This window comes from Microtus oregoni, unplaced genomic scaffold (assembly GCF_018167655.1).
Source record: "Microtus oregoni isolate MIOR12 unplaced genomic scaffold, Mior012 000055F_ref0000237, whole genome shotgun sequence".
Taxonomy (NCBI): Eukaryota; Metazoa; Chordata; class Mammalia; order Rodentia; family Cricetidae; genus Microtus; species Microtus oregoni.
Genome location: NW_024543831.1, coordinates 11,857,997 through 11,876,040, shown reverse-complemented (window position 1 = coordinate 11,876,040; position 18,044 = coordinate 11,857,997). Strand labels below are relative to the sequence as shown.

The 18,044-nt window shown below is 48.6% G+C and overlaps 1 protein-coding gene across 1 annotated transcript; it reads left to right on the top strand.

The window, feature by feature from the left end:
* The first annotated feature begins 1,543 nt into the window (after positions 1-1,543).
* Chrna3 (cholinergic receptor nicotinic alpha 3 subunit) lies at positions 1,544-14,874 on the top strand. Its single transcript, XM_041638587.1, has 6 exons — positions 1,544-2,371; positions 4,277-4,416; positions 4,521-4,565; positions 5,296-5,405; positions 9,763-10,774; positions 13,442-14,874. Exons 1-6 carry the CDS (start codon positions 2,314-2,316, stop codon positions 13,568-13,570), a joined length of 1,494 nt encoding a protein of 497 aa, XP_041494521.1. The 5' UTR covers positions 1,544-2,313; the 3' UTR covers positions 13,571-14,874.
* Positions 14,875-18,044: the final 3,170 nt, after the last annotated feature.

The window sequence follows — 18,044 nt, the reverse complement described above, 5'->3', positions numbered from 1 at the left end:
CTGTCACACACACACACACACACACACACACTTGGTTCAGGTCTGTTTCTGCCACACACACACACACACACACACACACACAGTTGGTTCAAGTCTGTTTCTGCCACACACACACACACACACACATATAGTTGGTTCAGGTCTGTCTCTGTCACACACACACACACACACACACACACACACACACACAGTTGGTTCAAGTCTGTTTCTGCCACACACACACACACACATATAGTTGGTTCAGGTCTGTCTCTGTCACACACACACACACACACACACACACAGTTGGTTCAAGTCTGTTTCTGCCACACACACACACACACACATATAGTTGGTTCAGGTCTGTCTCTGTCACACACACACGCACACACACACACAGTTGGTTCAGGTCTGTTTCTGCCACACACACACACACACACATATAGTTGGTTCAGGTCTGTCTCTGTCACACACACACACACACACACACACACACACACTTGGTTCAGGCCTGTCTCTGTCACACACACCGATCTCACAGTACTAGCCCCATTGTTGGCACGCAAGATATTTCTGGAATTAAGGAGAAGATTGTTGAGGTTTTAAAGATGTTTTGTCTTCATGCATTTGTGTGAACCATGCACATGCCTGGTGCCCCTGGTGGGCAGAAAGGGACTCTGGAATCCCTGGAACTGGACTTACAGACATGAGCCACTATATTAAGTGCTGGGAATCAAACCTGGATCCTCTGGAAGGCCAGCCAGTGCTCCTGACTATCCCTGAAGAAGAATATTTTAAAGAGTTTTGTTCTCAGAATTATCATAAAGTTGACTTCTTTGTGTATAATCCTTTCAATTTTAACAAAGTATATATTTGCATAACCATCACTGCCACTAGGGCAAATGAAAAGTGTCTCACTCACGTTCTGCTACGGTTCTGTAGTGTGTCAGGTCCTGCACACTTAGCCCTGGCACCCCATACCTTCCCTCTATCACTCTAGTTCAGAACCTTCTAGCCTACTGTTTGAATAGAGACCTACCAGGTGTAACCTTCAGAGACTAGCTTCTTTCTGCTGCATCTTTAAAAAGAACTTCCTGGGGCCAGTAAGACAGCTCAGTGAGCGAGGGTACCTGAATCTCATCCCTGGAAGCCCTGTAAAGATGGAAGGAGAGAACAGGCTCCACAAAGTTGTCCTTCAGCTTCCTTGTGTATGCACGCCCACTTACCGGCTCGCGCACCCATGTATGAGCATGCGCAAACACACACAGTAAAAAAAAATCTTTTAAAAAGAAACACTTTTATTGAAGTATAATTTACACACCATAAAATTCAGTCATTTTCAGTGGACAGATCCGTGCGCTTTAGTATGTTCATCATCTCTCTTTCACACTAACAAGGTCCCTAATAACCATCAAGGAAGCCTCCGAGTTCCAAGTCATCCCTGGTGGGTGGCCAGAGAGGCCAAGGGACCCCAGGGCACCTACCTTGTCACTGCCTATTCCTGGGACACCCAGGCTAGCAGGCGGCAGTGAGACAATGGAGGGTCTACAAGGGTCAGGTGGAAAGCCAGATGCTCGCTCGCTCTCTATGCTTCACTTTCTTATAAAAGTATTTATTTGCTATACGGGGGATCAAAACATGGGCTTTTGCTAGGCAAGTCCTCTCCTGCTGAGCAGGAACCTCCAGCGTTGTTCTATGTTTTATTAAGGAGCATTCCTAGCATAGTCTAAATAAAGAGAAAAATATAAGACCTCCCGTATGTCATCACCTGGCCATGATAACTCATCGCCAATATTGTTTTGACTCCAACCCATCTATTTCCCCTTAACTATATGCTGTATGTATGTATTATACACACCAGTGTCATACTGAAAATAGTTACTTTAAGAACATCAACTTCCACAGTCTCCTTTTGAGTTGCGCCAGAGCCAGCACCGCCTTGTGGTGGTCCCCCCAGCCGTCCTCGGAGCTGCACGTGCCCAGGAAGCCCTGGTCAGAGATTTGGTCCTTTTATCCTGCCTCGGTGACAGTGCCTGCTCTGGTCTGGTCCTTTGCCTAGCGGTTTCCAGATCCAGGGCTGCTCAGGGCGAGGCAGGGACCCGACGCCCCTCCCACCTCGGCGGGTGCAGCTCCCGCCTCGGCCTCCCCGCCCCGCGGCAGCTCGCAGTGTTTAGCTGCCCGGGATTCGTGCGTTTCGGGGGCTCAGGTGCACCGGAGCTCGGCTACCCGAAGCCGGGAAGAGCCCCGCGGTCCCTGCTGTCCCCGCGCCCGCATAGCTGGGCGTCGGCGGTCAGCACCCGAGTGGATCCCGCCCTGTCCGCGCGGTCTCCAGACATGGACGCTGTACCGCTCTGGTCGCCTCTGTCATTGCTGATACTGCTGCTTCTGTCAGGTATGCGCGGAGAACGGTCGGGTCAGGAGCCCGGGCGGGTGGTGGGCCAGGGGCTCGCACTGCAACCCTGGCCTCTGCTTTCCCCACACCGCTTCGGCCACCAGCCCCTTAGAAGTCTAGGCGCCCATCTGCCTTGGGTCTCAGCGTGGTCCCAAGCTTCTGACAGTGCACGCGCATCCCAGTCCCTACCTCGCTGAGCCCCTTGGGTACTTCCTTTGTTCCCAAGCCTCTCAGTTTGAGGAGGCGCGTGGCGAGCCCAGAGCCGGCCCTCTAGGTCTGAGCCGGAGTTAGAGGTTTGAGTCGCGGTCCCGAACGTCCCGAACGTCGCCCTGCTGCAGGGACCCGCAGTCCCGCTTCCAATATCTGCCTCTTGCTCACCGTTTGGTTTTGTGGACCGTGGGAAAAACTGTGCCAAAGAAGAGACTTGTTTGGAGCTGGAGCTGGACCAAGGCTCTGGTTCTAGTCGTTCGTCTCTGCACAATGACCGCGTTGCCTAGAGATCTTCGACGTGATTGTTCCTCCCAGGCCGTTGCAGAGGCTCTAGAGGAGTCGATTAGGAGGAAGCCCTTCCAGAGACCCTAGGTGGACGAGGCAGAAGGCAGTTACAATGTCCCCTGAAGGCGGGTAGGACCTGCAATTTAAGCGGGATGGGGGGAGCTTGCATCATTATGGTCTGCACTTCTGTGAGGGGCCCACCCAAATCATGGCCTGAAGAACGTGGGTTATACTTCCCCCAGAAGACTGTCCCTCGACTGACCCCCCCCCCCCCCAGTACTGTAAGTAGGAAGCAGCCGACAGCTTGAGCCAAGATGTCTCACTTAGTTGGGGGTGGGCTTGTGAACAAAAGAGGGTGCCCAGGAGCCTCCGAGGTAAGGAGTTGGAGTGAGGACGTGAAGACAGCACTGGCAGAAACCCGTGGGCACCTTGGCTCCTAAGACGTTCATAACCAAACCCCTGCAGATTGTGGGAGGATGGAGGAAGGGGCTGCAGTCTTCCGCATAGTGGGAAGTGGGGTCTGGCCTAAGGAGACCCTAAGTGGCCCCGCCCCCGCCCATGGGTTGGGTGAGTCATCTTTCAACCTGGGCAGCAGGGGTACCTTCCTTGGAGTAGCAATAAAGGTTTGAGCCTCTAATAGTTCTTTCATTATTATTATTATTATTATTATTATTATTATTATTATTATTATTAAAAGCACAGTTGGGTGACTTATGTAAAGAAAGGTTAGAGTTTTACTAAGAAAAAAATATCTGGTTCAGCTGGTAAAGACACTCGCCACCCTGCCTGATGTCCTGAGTTTGATTCCCAGGACCCTCATGGTGGAAGGAGAGAGCTGAGTTTTAAAGGGTGCCCTCTGAACCCCACACACATGCACCCCTCTCCTGTAATGTAATAAAAAATTAAAGAAGAAAAAAGGTAATCTTTCCTTAAATTTAAGAGAGAGGAGGAGAGGGAGAGAGAAAGCTAAGAAAATAGCAGTAACACACACACAAGTGTGGCTGTCTGAAGAGAGTCCCACGAAGCTAACAGTTCTTGAGCGCCTGCCACAGGTCCCTGAACCAAGCACTTTACCCCAATTCTTGAGGTGCATTCATGCATACTCTTTACTTTGGTAGATTCAAAGAAAAAAAAAACAAACAAACAAGGTTCAGAGAGTTTAAGTTACTAGTCTAAGCTTACACAGATTCCCACGTTTGCAGGGCTTCTAAGCCCCTGAATGTGTGTGACCTGGTAGAATTCTTGTCCCTCCTGAGCCCCAGTTTCCCAGTTTGTAACTGGAAAGCATCATTAGCCTGGAAGCCAGGGTTTGCAGAGTGCCCTGGCGGATGGGAATCTGTAGGCAGGATGTCTTTGCCGAGAGAGGTAAGCAACCATTTCTCCAGAAACTGACAGGAATGCCTCCCTCAGTGGCCAGTGCCTCAGAAGCGGAACACCGCCTGTTCCAGTACCTGTTCGAAGATTACAACGAGATCATTCGGCCTGTGGCGAACGTGTCCCATCCCGTTGTCATCCAGTTTGAGGTGTCCATGTCTCAGCTGGTGAAGGTGGTAAGTGCTGGAGCCACAAGATGTGGCCGTGGGGATCTCTGGAGCCTGCCTGGAGTCAGCCTTATTTCTATCATTCAACTGTCAACTTCAATCTCACTTTCTAGGATGAAGTAAACCAGATCATGGAGACCAACCTGTGGCTGAAGCAAGTACGTGCGCGCAGATTCTGTGTACTGCTGCCCCCTGGTGGTAATCGCTTTATTTGCTGATGGGAAACAAAAGGGGCTGCCCTCTTGCTGAACCTGGAGCTCGATGATTCTGCTGGTCTAGGGAGCCAGGTTACCCTGGGAATTCCTTCTCCACCCCCTGGGATTGTGAGATGGGAAGGTTGTGTGGGTGCTGGGGGTCCAGTTGTCACACTTTCACAATCATTGCTTTATTCACGGAGCAACCCCCTCTTGTCCCATTTGAGACATTGTAGCCCAGGATGGCCTGGAACTTCCTGTACAGCTTAAACTGTAACCCTCTTGCCTCCACCTCCTGGCCCTCTGCCTGGCGTGGAGAGTAAGCTCGAGGTATGTAAAGAATAGGAGTTTAATGTAGGGAGCTGTCAGAAGTCCCGAAGGCCGAACCTTGGTTAATGTATTCAGAGAAGGCACCGATGAATGGCTCCTGATTGGTTGACAAGGGTTGAACTCCCCTAACCGTGAGGTCTGACTTCCTAGGGCAGGGGCAACCTTCAGACTTAGCCCATGCTGTTTGCCCTGCTACCTCCAAGTTGCTCCCTTGGTCCAACATACTTTGCCGCAGGGAAATGGCTCAGTGACCCAAAGCAGAGGTGACCGGCCTGCCAGTCACTGTGATGGCCATGATGCAGTGTCAGGAGAAAGCCTGGCTGGTCCTTCCACTACCTTCTATCTCCCCGCCTCCTTCCACCAGATCTGGAACGACTATAAGCTGAAATGGAAGCCCTCTGACTACCAAGGGGTGGAGTTCATACGCGTCCCCGCGGAGAAGATCTGGAAACCAGACATCGTGCTTTATAACAAGTAAGGAACTGGCTGTCCCAACCTCTGGTCGGGCAGACTGGGCTCTGTGTCCTCCAGCCACTCAATGGCCAGCCTTCCTTGGCCTTTCCCTCTGCAGGCTCTGGGCGGTACTGGGTACCATAGATGCCAGCAAGCCACAGAGCGGCAGGATGCGGAGTGATTCCTAAGAGAATGATGTGTGCCTGGAGGAGGGGAAAGGTCACCAGGGAAGCTGCTGGGAGGAAATGTCATTAAAGTGGGCCTTGAAGGTCACATGGGATCTGGAACAGGGGAACAGCAGCAGGAAGGTCCAGGGAGGCAGGAGAATGTGTCATGGGTAGCTGCACTGTGGGGTAGAAGGCTGGAGGATCAGGGAGAGCCCTGTCTATGGGGGGGGGGGGAGGGGTCTGGGACGGCAGGGGAGGGCCTTGCATGTGGCACCATTACTAGCTCCGCGGCAGGGATGGGAGTAAATGGCCGTCTTGCCCTATTTAAAAGAGGATACTCATGGGAGAGAGAAAGGCTGGGCAAGACTCACAGATTGTCCTAGGTTCCCGAGCTAGTAACCAGCTAGCCACCGAGGAGCCGCTAAGCACACAGCTGCTCCGAGGTTAGACTATTTTCTTTTTTGTGGCTTGTTCTTTAGCATGGCTATGCACCGGATTTTTACCTGCCTCAATTCATCCCAGTATCCGCCATGGGCAACTTCTTCTGCATGGGTCTGAAAGAGAGTTTTGGGGGAGGGGGTGTTGAGAGTTCTGAGAGCTCCGAAAACTGGCCCCAGCCTTGGCTCATTTCTCCACAACCCTCTGTGCGTTCTCACTGTAAAGTTTGATTTTTTTATGTTTATTTATTTGTGCTGGGGGTGGAAGGAGGTAAAGATGGAAGGAGGGAGAGAAGGAGGGAAGAAAGGGGGAAGGAAGGGAGAGAGAGGGTGAGCCTATGTGGAGGTCAGAGGACAATTGCAAGAGTCAGTTCCTGGATTCCACCATGTAGGTCAGTGGTCTGAGAACAGATCCCAGGCCATCAGACTTGGTGGCATCTTTACCAGGTGAACCACATTACCAGGTCTCTGCCATTTTTTAAAAAATTCCCAAATGCAAATTTCAGTATTGAATCAGGTCGTCTTTTTGAGACAGGATCTCACTGTGTAGCCCAGGTTGGCTTCAAACTCATGATTCTCCTGCCTTGGTGTCCCATGTGCTGGGAGTCTAGGGTGTGTATACCATACCTTCCACATATGATCCTTGTCTTTGATGGGCAGGTATTTCTTCTTCGTTTCTGACGCTAAGATTAACTCCTAGGGTGCTGGAACCCCATTTCCCCCTCCCCGGGCTGCCTCCAGTCAGCGGCCATCCCTCTGGCCTGCAATTCTCATGGTTCTCCAGCTCTGTGCTCTTGTGTGCTGATGTTCACGGGACACTGAAACCCCCACTGAAGGCATGGACAGTGGGCTCGTTCTGCTATCCAAGGTGCCCCATTTTTCTGAAGGAATCTTAGTTTTTCTCGAGTTTCTGCTGTTCGGAGGTTTTTCCCACCCTCGCCCCATTTCCACACATAATTTTCTGCATATGCATGAGCATGTCAGCGGGAGGGCGGGGCGCCCCTCTGCATATTCATGAGGATCGGTGGGTCGAGCCTCTGCCTGTTCATTAGGGTTACAGAGGGGTCAGAGAGTTCATTAGGGTTACAGAGAGTCAGACTCTCCAGAGCAAGTTGACCAGCCTCATCATCCCTCTGGGTTTGATTGAGCAACCCTTGGTAAGCTCTGGGTTTGATTGATAGACCCTGCCTCGGTGAATAAGGATGAAAGAACAATCAAGGATAATTCCTGACATTGATTTCAGGCCTCTACATGCACTGCATACATGGGCATCCCACACGTGTGACCACATACACACAGATAGACATATGCTTCATGCATAACACAAACACACACAAACAGAAAAGAAAAACGGTGGAAATACGGAAGGGCAGTGTCTTAGTTAGAGTTACTACTATTGCTATGAGCAAACACCATCATCAAAAGCGGTGAGGACTGGAGCTCACTCGTGGTGGGAACCTGGAGTCAGGAGCTGATGCAGAGAATTGTCACTTACTTGACCGCTTCCAGGGCTTGCTCAGTCTGCTTTCCTAGAGAAGCCAGGATTACCAGTCCAGGGGTGGCCCCACCCACCACGGCCTGGGCCCTCCCTCATCAATCACTAAGAAAATACTCTGCAGGCTTGCTTATAGCCTGATATTATGGAGACATTTTCTCAACGAGGTTCCCTCCTCTCTGATGTCAAGTTGACATAAACTAGCCAGCACAGGCAGGTTTGTGGCCACAGTTTGCCAATGCCTGGACTTGGCCCTGAACTTTGAAGTAGGTCGCTTCCTTCTCTGACATTTGTTGATCCTTGCTCAGGAGGCCCCTGTGTTATGTAGGGTCTTCAAGGTTCTCACAGAACCCTGGGGCTGGGGGTGGTGGCGCTGGTACTGAGTCTGAGTTTCCCTGGAGGCTGAGGAGAGCTCTCTTTCCTCGTACTGCTCCTTTCCTCTGGAGTCATCAGGGATTAAGGTTCTGGAAACCCAGGAAGGAAAACCAGCCAGCTGGAGCAGACATGGGTAGGAGCTCAGGCTCTGAATTGTCACGTGCAACAGCTGTGTGCCCAGTGGAAGGACGGAGACCAGCAGGGAGGAATGATCTCCACCAGAGCGCTGCCTTTCCAACAGCAACACAAGGCCATCCTGAAGCTTTAGAATTCTGTCTCTTTCAGATTTTCACCTGGCCACCAAAAGGGCCATGAAACCCAAGGATGCCTCCCACTGTTGCAGGCTAAGAGACCCAGGGAGTTGGTTCCAGAGGTCAAGAGTCTTCAGTGGGGGTGCATGCTTGTAATCCCAGCATTTAGGAGGCTAAAGCGGAAGGATCGTGAGTTTGAGTCTAGCCTGAGCTACAGTAGCATGTCTTTATCCACAAAGGAAGAAATCCTTCTGTGGGTGGGACACTAGTGAGAACCACATGACCTTGCTACCAGATGGCTTCCGTGGGTCAGAGATAGATTGCTGAATGCAAGCTCTGCAGGGAACTGAGAGTGTCACCAGTTCTCCTGTGAAGACCTCAGCATATAGACATCAACAGGACGACCCTCAGAAAAGTGTGTTATCTAGAGAAAAAGAAGCGAGGTGCATAATAAGGCTAAAAAAGAGCAGACATGGGAGTAAGTGGAGACAGACAGGGAGGGAAGTGAAGACCAACCAGTTCGCTGAGTTTTACTTGAAAGTGTGTTCTTTTTTTTTTTTTGATTTAGTTATTTATTGTGTGTACAGTATTCTGTCTGCATGTATGCCTGCTGGCCAGAAGAGGGCATCAGATCTCATTACAGATGGTTGTGAGTCACCATGTGGTTGCTGGGAGTGCTCTTAGCCACCGAACCATCTCTCCAGCCCGAAAGTGTGTTCAATGAAATCAGAAAACGTGTTTGTTTTTATTGGAGAACAGTATTGGGAGGAAAGGGGGCAGTAGAAGAACTGGAGGAAGAGGGGGCAGGGGTAGAACTGGAGGAGGGGATGGGGTAGAACTGGAGGAAGGGGCAGTGGTAGAACTGGAGGAAGGGGCAGGGGTAGAACTGGAGGAAGAGGAGGCAGGGGTAGAACTGGAGGAGGGGGCAGGGGTAGAACTGGAGGAGGGGATGGGGTAGAACTGGAGGAAGGGGCAGTGGTAGAACTGGAGGAAGGGGCAGGGGTAGAACTGGAGGAAGAGGGGGCAGGGGTAGAACTGGGGCCTGACGGAAGAAGTGAGCTTCCTTGCAAGGGTGAGTTTTACAGCATCAGCATCCGTGGCTGATCCATGAAGCCATTTCTCCATCTGCTGTGGGCTTCCATACATGTATCAGGTAAGGTACCCCGCGGAGACTGAGAAAGGGATGTTGACAAGGCCCTGCCTGCTAATATCCCCAAAGGCTGCTGAAACACCCACCTCCAGGATAACATTCATCACAAATTCAGAGCAACAGTGGGTCCCATTTTTGGCATTTAGGAGTCTCTATAACCATCCACCTAGGAAGTGTACACTGTGGAATGTACTGGCCGTATGACCAGCATGGCAGAGTGTGTGATGGAGAGGTCCTGGAGGTGGTGACGATGTGTGGGCAGAGTGTGTGATGGGGGGTTCCTGGAGGTGGTGATGATGTACTGATGTACTGATGCCTAGGCCTCAGTATCTCCCCTGGAGAATGGGGTAATTGGCCCAGTGACCTCTTATGGTCCTTTGAACTCTCATATCCCACTGTTGACAAGTCATTACTTGTCATTGTCTTGGTAACCACGTGGGAAGCCAGGCTGAGTGGCCATATAGTGGTGATGGTGAGTTGTGTGCCCCACTGTGTCTTCACAGCGCTGATGGGGATTTCCAGGTTGGCGATAAGACCAAAGCTCTACTCAAGTATACTGGAGAAGTGACTTGGATCCCTCCAGCCATCTTTAAGAGCTCATGCAAAATCGATGTGACCTACTTCCCATTTGACTACCAAAACTGCACCATGAAGTTTGGCACCTGGTCCTATGACAAGGCAAAGGTCGACCTGGTCCTCATCGGCTCCTCCATGAACCTCAAGGACTACTGGGAAAGTGGCGAGTGGGCCATCATCAAAGCCCCAGGCTACAAACACGAGATCAAGTACAACTGCTGCGAGGAGATCTACCAAGACATCACCTACTCGCTGTACATCCGCCGCCTGCCGCTGTTTTACACCATCAACCTCATCATCCCCTGCCTGCTCATCTCCTTCCTCACGGTGCTCGTCTTCTACCTGCCCTCCGACTGTGGCGAGAAGGTAACGCTCTGCATCTCCGTGCTCCTCTCCCTGACCGTCTTCCTCCTAGTGATCACCGAGACCATCCCTTCCACCTCGCTGGTCATCCCCCTGATGGGGGAGTACCTCCTCTTCACGATGATCTTTGTCACCTTGTCCATCGTCATCACGGTCTTCGTGCTCAATGTGCACTACAGGACTCCGACCACCCACACGATGCCCACGTGGGTCAAGGCCGTGTTCCTAAACCTGCTCCCCAGGGTCATGTTCATGACGCGGCCAACCAGCAGCGAGGGAGATGCTCAGAAGCCAAGGGCCTTCTACAGTGCTGAGCTCTCAAACCTGAACTGCTTCAACCGCGCAGACTCCAAAAGCTGCAAGGAAGGCTACCCATGCCAAGACGGGGCATGCAGCTACTGCCACCACCGTAGGGTGAAGATCTCAAATTTCAATGCTAATCTCACGAGAAGCTCCAGCTCTGAGTCTGTCGACGCCATGTTGTCCCTCTCTGCTCTGTCACCAGAAATGAAAGAGGCCATCCAAAGTGTGAAGTATATCGCTGAAAACATGAAAGCTCAGAATGTAGCCAAAGAGGTAAATATGTGGTTTTTATTACAGCTTCCTTGTACAGCGATGCATGGGACAGAGGTTAGAAAATTAGACTCTTAGGGGCTGGCGAGATGGCCTAGAAGTTAGAAGCACTTGCTACTCTTGGGGAGGATACAAACTTAGTTCCTAGTACCCACATCGGATGACCCCCAATGTCCATAACTCTCACTCCAGGGAATCCAACACCTTCCTTTGGCCTCCTCAGATACCCACGCACACATGTGCACGGGGACACACACACACACACACGTGTATGTACACTCACACAGAGAAATTATTTAAATTTTTTTTAAATTTATTCTTCTAATATGAGCAATTTATTTTTCATAAAGAATTGGACTGTTGTGTCAGCAGCTCCCATTCAGGCCGGCTGGACGTCCTTGGGTACATTAGTTTTCTCACCTGTAGTCCAGGCTGACCTTGAACTCACTGTCTCAGTTCCCCCCAGTAGTGGGACTCTAGGCCCATGTTGTCATTGTATCCAGTTTATAGATTTATCCAGGGATAAGGGCCACTTCTTAAGTCAGCATCGATAGTAAAAGTATTCACTAAGGAGTCTGCATAAGCAACCCTGAGATTGCACTATCTTTAGCCCCATTTTTCGGATGAAGACGTTGAGATAAAATTTACTCAGATTCTTTTTTTTTTTTTTTTAAGATTTATTTATTTAAGCCGGGCGGTGGTGGCGCACACCTTTAATCCCAGCACTCGGGAGGCAGAGGCAGGCGGATCTCTGTGAGTTCCAGGCCAGCCTGGTCTACAAGAGCTAGTTCCAGGACAGGAATCAAAAAAGCTACAGAGAAACCCTGTCTCGAAAAATAAAAAAAAAAAAAAAGATTTATTTATTTATTTTTATTTATTTATTTATGTACAATGGTGTTTTGCTGCATGTATATTTGTGTGAGGGTGCTGGATGCCCTGGAACTATAGTTACAGAGAGTTGTGAGCTGCCACGTGGGAGCTGGGAATTGAAACCAGGATCTCTAGAAGAGCAGCCAGTGCCCTTAACTGCCGAGCCATCTCTCCATCCCCTTACTCAGATCCTTACGCCTAGAAAGGCGCAGAGCTGGAGTAGAAACAGTTTGTCTCCAGCTGTTTCCTACCTGCTGCCTCGCAGAGTCACGGGAGTGGCGGGAGTGGTGTTATGTATCCTGCAGAGGGGCGGGTAAGACTCGGGCTGTGGACTTGAAGTGCTTACAGACAAGTCTTGGATATCCCCACAGAGTAACATGTCAAACAGGGCATGAGGAGTCTAAGTTTACCATGACTGTGACTTTCAGGGTGCCACGGAAAGAACACATTTACTCGAGCTCAGAAAGGGGAAATAAAACCCACATCTCCCAGCCCCTTTTCAGGGTGTGTAACTGAATTATAAAATTACGCACTGCTTCTTCATTATGTGATTATTGCTTCAAGATCATGGGCTCTCTCTCAACCCAGTTGCGGTTTCTTTGCTTTCCGAATTGTCTCGGAGTTTAATTACCGTAGATTCTCCTTCCTGTGTCAAGCCTAATTTGAAGCTCATTATATATAATTATTCTTGCTCTTTCTCCCGCCTTTCACTCCATTGTCAGCCATTACGTCTGCTGTTTATCCCGTCTGGCCTTACAAATGAGGATGACATTTGGTCAGGTGGGCAATTTTGAAGGGGCGTGCTGAGAAAGAAAAATGTCATGCTTACTCCACTTTGAAACAGATGTTAAACAGAAATTAGTATCCCAAACCAGACATGAATGAGTACTTTGAAACAATGTCAGATGATGTTGGAGTGTAGTCGCCGTCCTAACAAAGACTCCAGATCCTCCCGTAGAAGCACGCAAGCTTTAGTCATGGAATTCAACTCAGAAAAAAAATAAGAGATATATATGTATATATTTAGATGTGTATATACGCATGTATGTACATATATAGGTATACACATGCATACTTCTGAGTGGTGATACATACCTGTAATCACAGCCCTCAAGAGGCTGTGACAGGATGATCAATAATTTGGGGCCAATCTAAACTGTTTGGACATGAAGACCATACCTTGCTTTCCTCAAACAAAAGTTCTCATTTGAAACGGAGCTAACATGGCCATATATTTCACCTGTTTCTCCAAACACAACATTAGAGGTTGTTCACTGTACCAGTATTTCTTTAACTGCTGTGACCATCTGCCTGGAAGAAGCAGCTTGGGGATGTCTGTTCAGACTCATGGTTGCGGGGAAGAAGGTCCATCGTGTGGAGAAGGCATGGCGGCAGGAGCTGCCAGGCTGCATCCACAGTCAGGAAGCAGAGAGATGACTGCCACATCTCCACTGACTCTCATCTTTACTCAGTCTAGGGCCTGAGCACACGGAGTGGTGCCATCCACAGTTGAGGTGGGCCTTTCCACCGTTAGCAGTCCAGGCAGTCCCTCAGAGTCACCCCCAGAGGCTAACCTAATTTAGATAATCCTTCACGAGCATGCTCGGCAGCTCATCTCCCAGGGTTTCTGGATCCTGCCAAGTTGACAATCATTATTAATCATCACCATAGATTTCCTCGGATCACATCCGTAAGAGTCCCTGTCTATGACATCAAATGGTTTCTCTACCATAACAGGATTAAATACTGAAAATGACCTCTCCTTCATGTTCTTTTCTTTCATCATTTTTTGTTTTTCAGATTCAAGATGACTGGAAGTATGTTGCCATGGTGATTGACCGTATCTTTCTCTGGGTTTTCATCCTGGTGTGCATATTAGGGACAGCAGGACTATTTCTACAGCCCTTGATGGCCAGAGATGACACATAAATCGTGATCGGTGCTCCCCGAGGCTCGCAGGTGCTGATGCAGGGCACCGTCTCCATAGCACCACATTTTACCCAGTCACCAGCTTTGGGTTTGCTATCTCAAGGGTTAGTTACTCAACTCATCTTGATTTTTGGCAAAAAGAAAAAAAAATGTAGAAGAAAAATGTCTAGTTATTTACTATGGATAAATGAACACTTAACTAGCCTTGCTGGTAGAACATGGCAGAAGACTCCTTTTCTTGTGGTTGAAAATTAACTAGATAGAAAATCTTCCCATTCACAAATACTAAATCCACTAGCTCAGTATCTCTCTAGATTTCCTCATTTCTTTAGCCCATAGTCTCCTTGAAATTGTAGGCTATTTCAGCAGTGCCCACACCGATTCCTGCTTCTTACTGTCTCTCCAAGCCCAAGGGCTGGTCTTCCGTTTCAGTGTTTGTGTTGCTGTTAAACTGCACAGTATTGCACCCTGAGGATTGCACCCGCTCTCACCCTCATTTGCTAATAGGCTACCCTCATCTTATTCAAGTTGCTAATTTAGGAGAGCATCCTGTAGAGCCCTGCATGGCTTTAATCTCAGCACTCAGGAGGCAGAGACAGAGGCAGGTGAATCTCTGTGAGATTTGAGTTTTGAGGCCAGCCTGGTCTAGACAGTGAGTTCCCAGCTAGCAAGGGCTGCATAGTGAATGCTATCTCAAAACAAGACAAATCCCACAAACTGGACAATTTAGACACAAAGATTTTTCTCACAGTTTAGGAGCCTGAGAAGTCTAAGACCAAGGCTCCAGGAAGACTGTCTCGGGAGGAACCTTCCTCATAAACGTACCTTCCAGTGTGTCTCCAAGTGGCTGAAAGGGCTGGATTTTCTGGAGTCTTTTACAAGAGCACTAAGCCCACTCATGAGGGTAGGACCCCAGAACTAAGAGCCTCCCAGAGAGCACTGCATGGGAAGTTCACATGTGAGCTGTAAGGAACCATCCAGACCACAGGAGGAGCCGTCAGAGCAGGGCTTCACCACTTAGCACAAGGCTTTGGGTTCAGAGTTGTGCCAGGGACTTAGCAGCCCTGTGGCTTCTGCCCCTGGAGCCAATAGCAAACCTCCCACCTTAGCAGTGGGGATGCCTGGAATGTAGAAGGGTGTCATCAGAATTGGTTCTGCTTAAGGAACTGATTTGCACCAACTGAGTTTCCCGTATTAACACTTCTGACTTGGAACCACAACTGGGAACAATAATTCACAGAGACCATTGGAGTAGTCTCATTAGCTGTGTTTTTTCTCTATGCAAAATAAAACCTGACCATTTCAATTCACTGCGGCTCATATTTCAATAAATCAAAAGGAAGAGTTCTATAAAATTTGTTGGGTTAAAAATATCTTAACAGTAATGAAGATATAAGAGATGATCAATCTATACAAACTAGGGTAGCTAACAAGAGATTTATCTCAAACCAGATTTTAATAGCATTCCCTCATGATAACAAAATGCCTGAGATAATCAACTTAACGAGTTGAAACGTAGCTGGGTGGTGGTGGTGGTACACTCCTTTAATCCCAGCACTGGGGTGGGGGGGGGGGCAGAGGCTTCTCAGATGAGAGCCGAGGATGCATCATCTATGGGTGTAACGGTAAATGGCTAGGTGTCAGTTTAATATTATGTCCATTTAGCAGAGTAACAGTAATAGATTCTCCCCTAGAGCCTATGACCTCCCTATGACCTGTGTAGCCATGGTTCTTGGTCTGCTGATAATGCCAGGTGTAGGTTCTATCTCATGGAACAGGATTTAAATTCAATCAAAAGTGGCTGGCTATTCCTATGATGTTCGAATACTATCGTGCCAAAGAGCATGTCTGGCCAAACACTCATTATTGTAGCTCATTAGGCTCACAGCCAGCCAAGACTGATGACGACTTTGCTCCCCGTAGCGTGTTTATCACCTCTTAGCACCACGAAAACCAGTCAGCAGGGATGAAGCTTCCAAGTCAGCACCAGCTTCATTTTCCCATGTCCTATGACTCAAGTATGTGGTACTTCAGGAACAGGGTCTTACCCTCAGGCTCTAGACAGCCTGGGATGTCTGGCCTTAGTCCTTACAGAAGATCCTATTAACCCATGCTGACACATCCTAGGCTTTCTCTAACTTGCTTCTTCAGACTTTTCCAGATTCCTTCTACAAATTGATTCTAACGGCTTCAGAGCTACACCGTCAATCACAATAGCTACCCTGCTGTGTGGCTTCAATTTCATCCAAATTGAAACATTCCCTCCTGGAGGGAAGAGGGAAGCTCAGCAGATTCATGAAACTCACAAGAGACTAGTGGACTCCCAAGGTTCACTCCTGAGTTTATAAAAACAGAAACGACGGCCTGGAAAGAGGAAACTTCCCGGTACTGTGTCCTGCAAGTTGCACAGGTTACCCAGGCTAGGGCGGGCTTTCCATGATGTAGCTTCCCAAGTCACCCATGGTCCTGGAAGAAACCCCTCCCCCACATTCCTGTAAGTAGCCACAGTGAACTCACTGGTTCTCCAAGCTGGATTCAGGCAGAACTGTTTCTTTGTTCTATTCCTACCCTTTTATCTAGGATGACTAGAAGCAGACTCCCTGGAAAGGTCACACAACAGATTCCACTTTGGGGAACTGATAACCTATTAGCTCTCTGTTCTTATGGGAAAATATTCGAGATAACCAACTTAACCAAGAGAAAAGTTTGTTGTAGTTCACGGTTTCAGAGGCCGTGGTTGGAGGGCCCACCGCTTTGAAGTCAGTGGCAAAACAGCATATAATGCTAGGGAAACACAAGGGAGCAAAGCTGTCTACCTCGTGGTGGCTGAGAAGCAAAAGGAAGGGCTAGAGTCTCAAAATCCTCCTCAAGGGCACACCACTAGGGACCCAACTTCCTTCTGCTAGGGCCTACTCCTAAAGGTTCCACTGCCTCCCAAAAGCACCTACGTCCAAGCGTCCAAGCTTTCAACAGATGGGTCTGTGAGGGACATTTATCTAGAGCACAGACCTTCACTTACTCTAACATTATTAGAAAATGCAAACTCTACAGGGTCCATCCTCCAGAGAATGCTTACTTGAGTTTAAGCAGTGAATATATTAGCAATAAATGAGGATTTTGCTAACTTAACAGCTAAGAGTTTGAAAGCAAATGCAAGGTTTTGGGAGATAGGTGAGTTGGGGCCTTTGGGATGAAGTTGAACTGCTTTATCCATGATACAGTATACTGTCCTGACTGATGACATACCTGGTAATAGGCTAAAACTAGATTATAACTAAAGCATCCAGCATGTTGTGGGGTATTATTTTAAGATGTGTTACATTTGTTTATGCTGTGGAACATTTGTTTAATGACGCACAGCTATGTTGCATTCTTTTATGTTGCATTTGTTTAACTCTGTGAAGCTGTGCTTCTTTGCCTGTCTAAAACACCTGATGGGTTAATAAAGAGCTGAATGGCCAACAGCGAGGCAGGAGCAAGGATAGGTGATGCTGGGCAGAAATAGGAGGAGAAATCTGGGAGGAGAGAAGAATGAGCAAAAGAGATCAAGGAGTAAGAAAAGAAGGGGCCAGCTGTGGAGTCAGAGTGAAGGTAAGATTACAGAAGTAAGAAAAGGAAAAAACTCAGAGGCAAAAGGTAGATGGGAGAATTTAAGTTAAGAAAAGCTGGTTACAAACAAGCCAAGCGGAGGCTGGGCATTTATAAGAATAAGCCTCCGTGTATGGTTTATTTGGAGCTGGGTGGTGGCCCCCCCAAAAGCCAAAAGAGTAAAACAACCAACAATACCAGCTCTAAGATTTTATGATTATAATCGCTGGGGTGAAAGATAATAAAACATTATAAGATATGACAATGTGCTTACCTCAACTCAGAAGAGCAATTTTTGTTAGCTTTTGAAACAGGGTCTCATAATGTAACTCAGACTGACCTAGAACTCACAGCAATTCCCCTGCCACTGCCTCCTAAAAGTAGAGACAACAGGTGTGAGACACCATATCCAGCTGAGAATACACCTTTAAGCTTGGAAGATGGTTCTTCCAAAGAATTATCAAAGCAAAGATATGCCTCCTTTGAGATGGGATCGACGTAACTGCAGTCTGCTGTTCTGGGGTCAGGGATGAACCATGCACATAAACAACTCTATTAACCAGAGAAGGGGGGCGGGAGGACTGAAGTCATTACGAAGGATATGTCACTGTGTCTGCAGGAGTTACTTACCTGTTGTAAGTTTACAACGGAAGATAGCTTCAAACTTGAGCCATTCCACTTGAGCATCTAAAGAATAAAGTGACCTAGGGAGTTTCTAGTCACTCTTTTTCACTTATGAAAAAGAAAAATGTTGGTAAAGAGCCAGGCAGTGGTGGTGCATGCCTTTAATCCCAGCACTTAGGAGGCAGATACAGGCAGATCTCTATGAGTTTAAGGCCAGCCTGGTCTACAAAGCGAGTTCCAGGACAGCCAAAGCTGTTATACA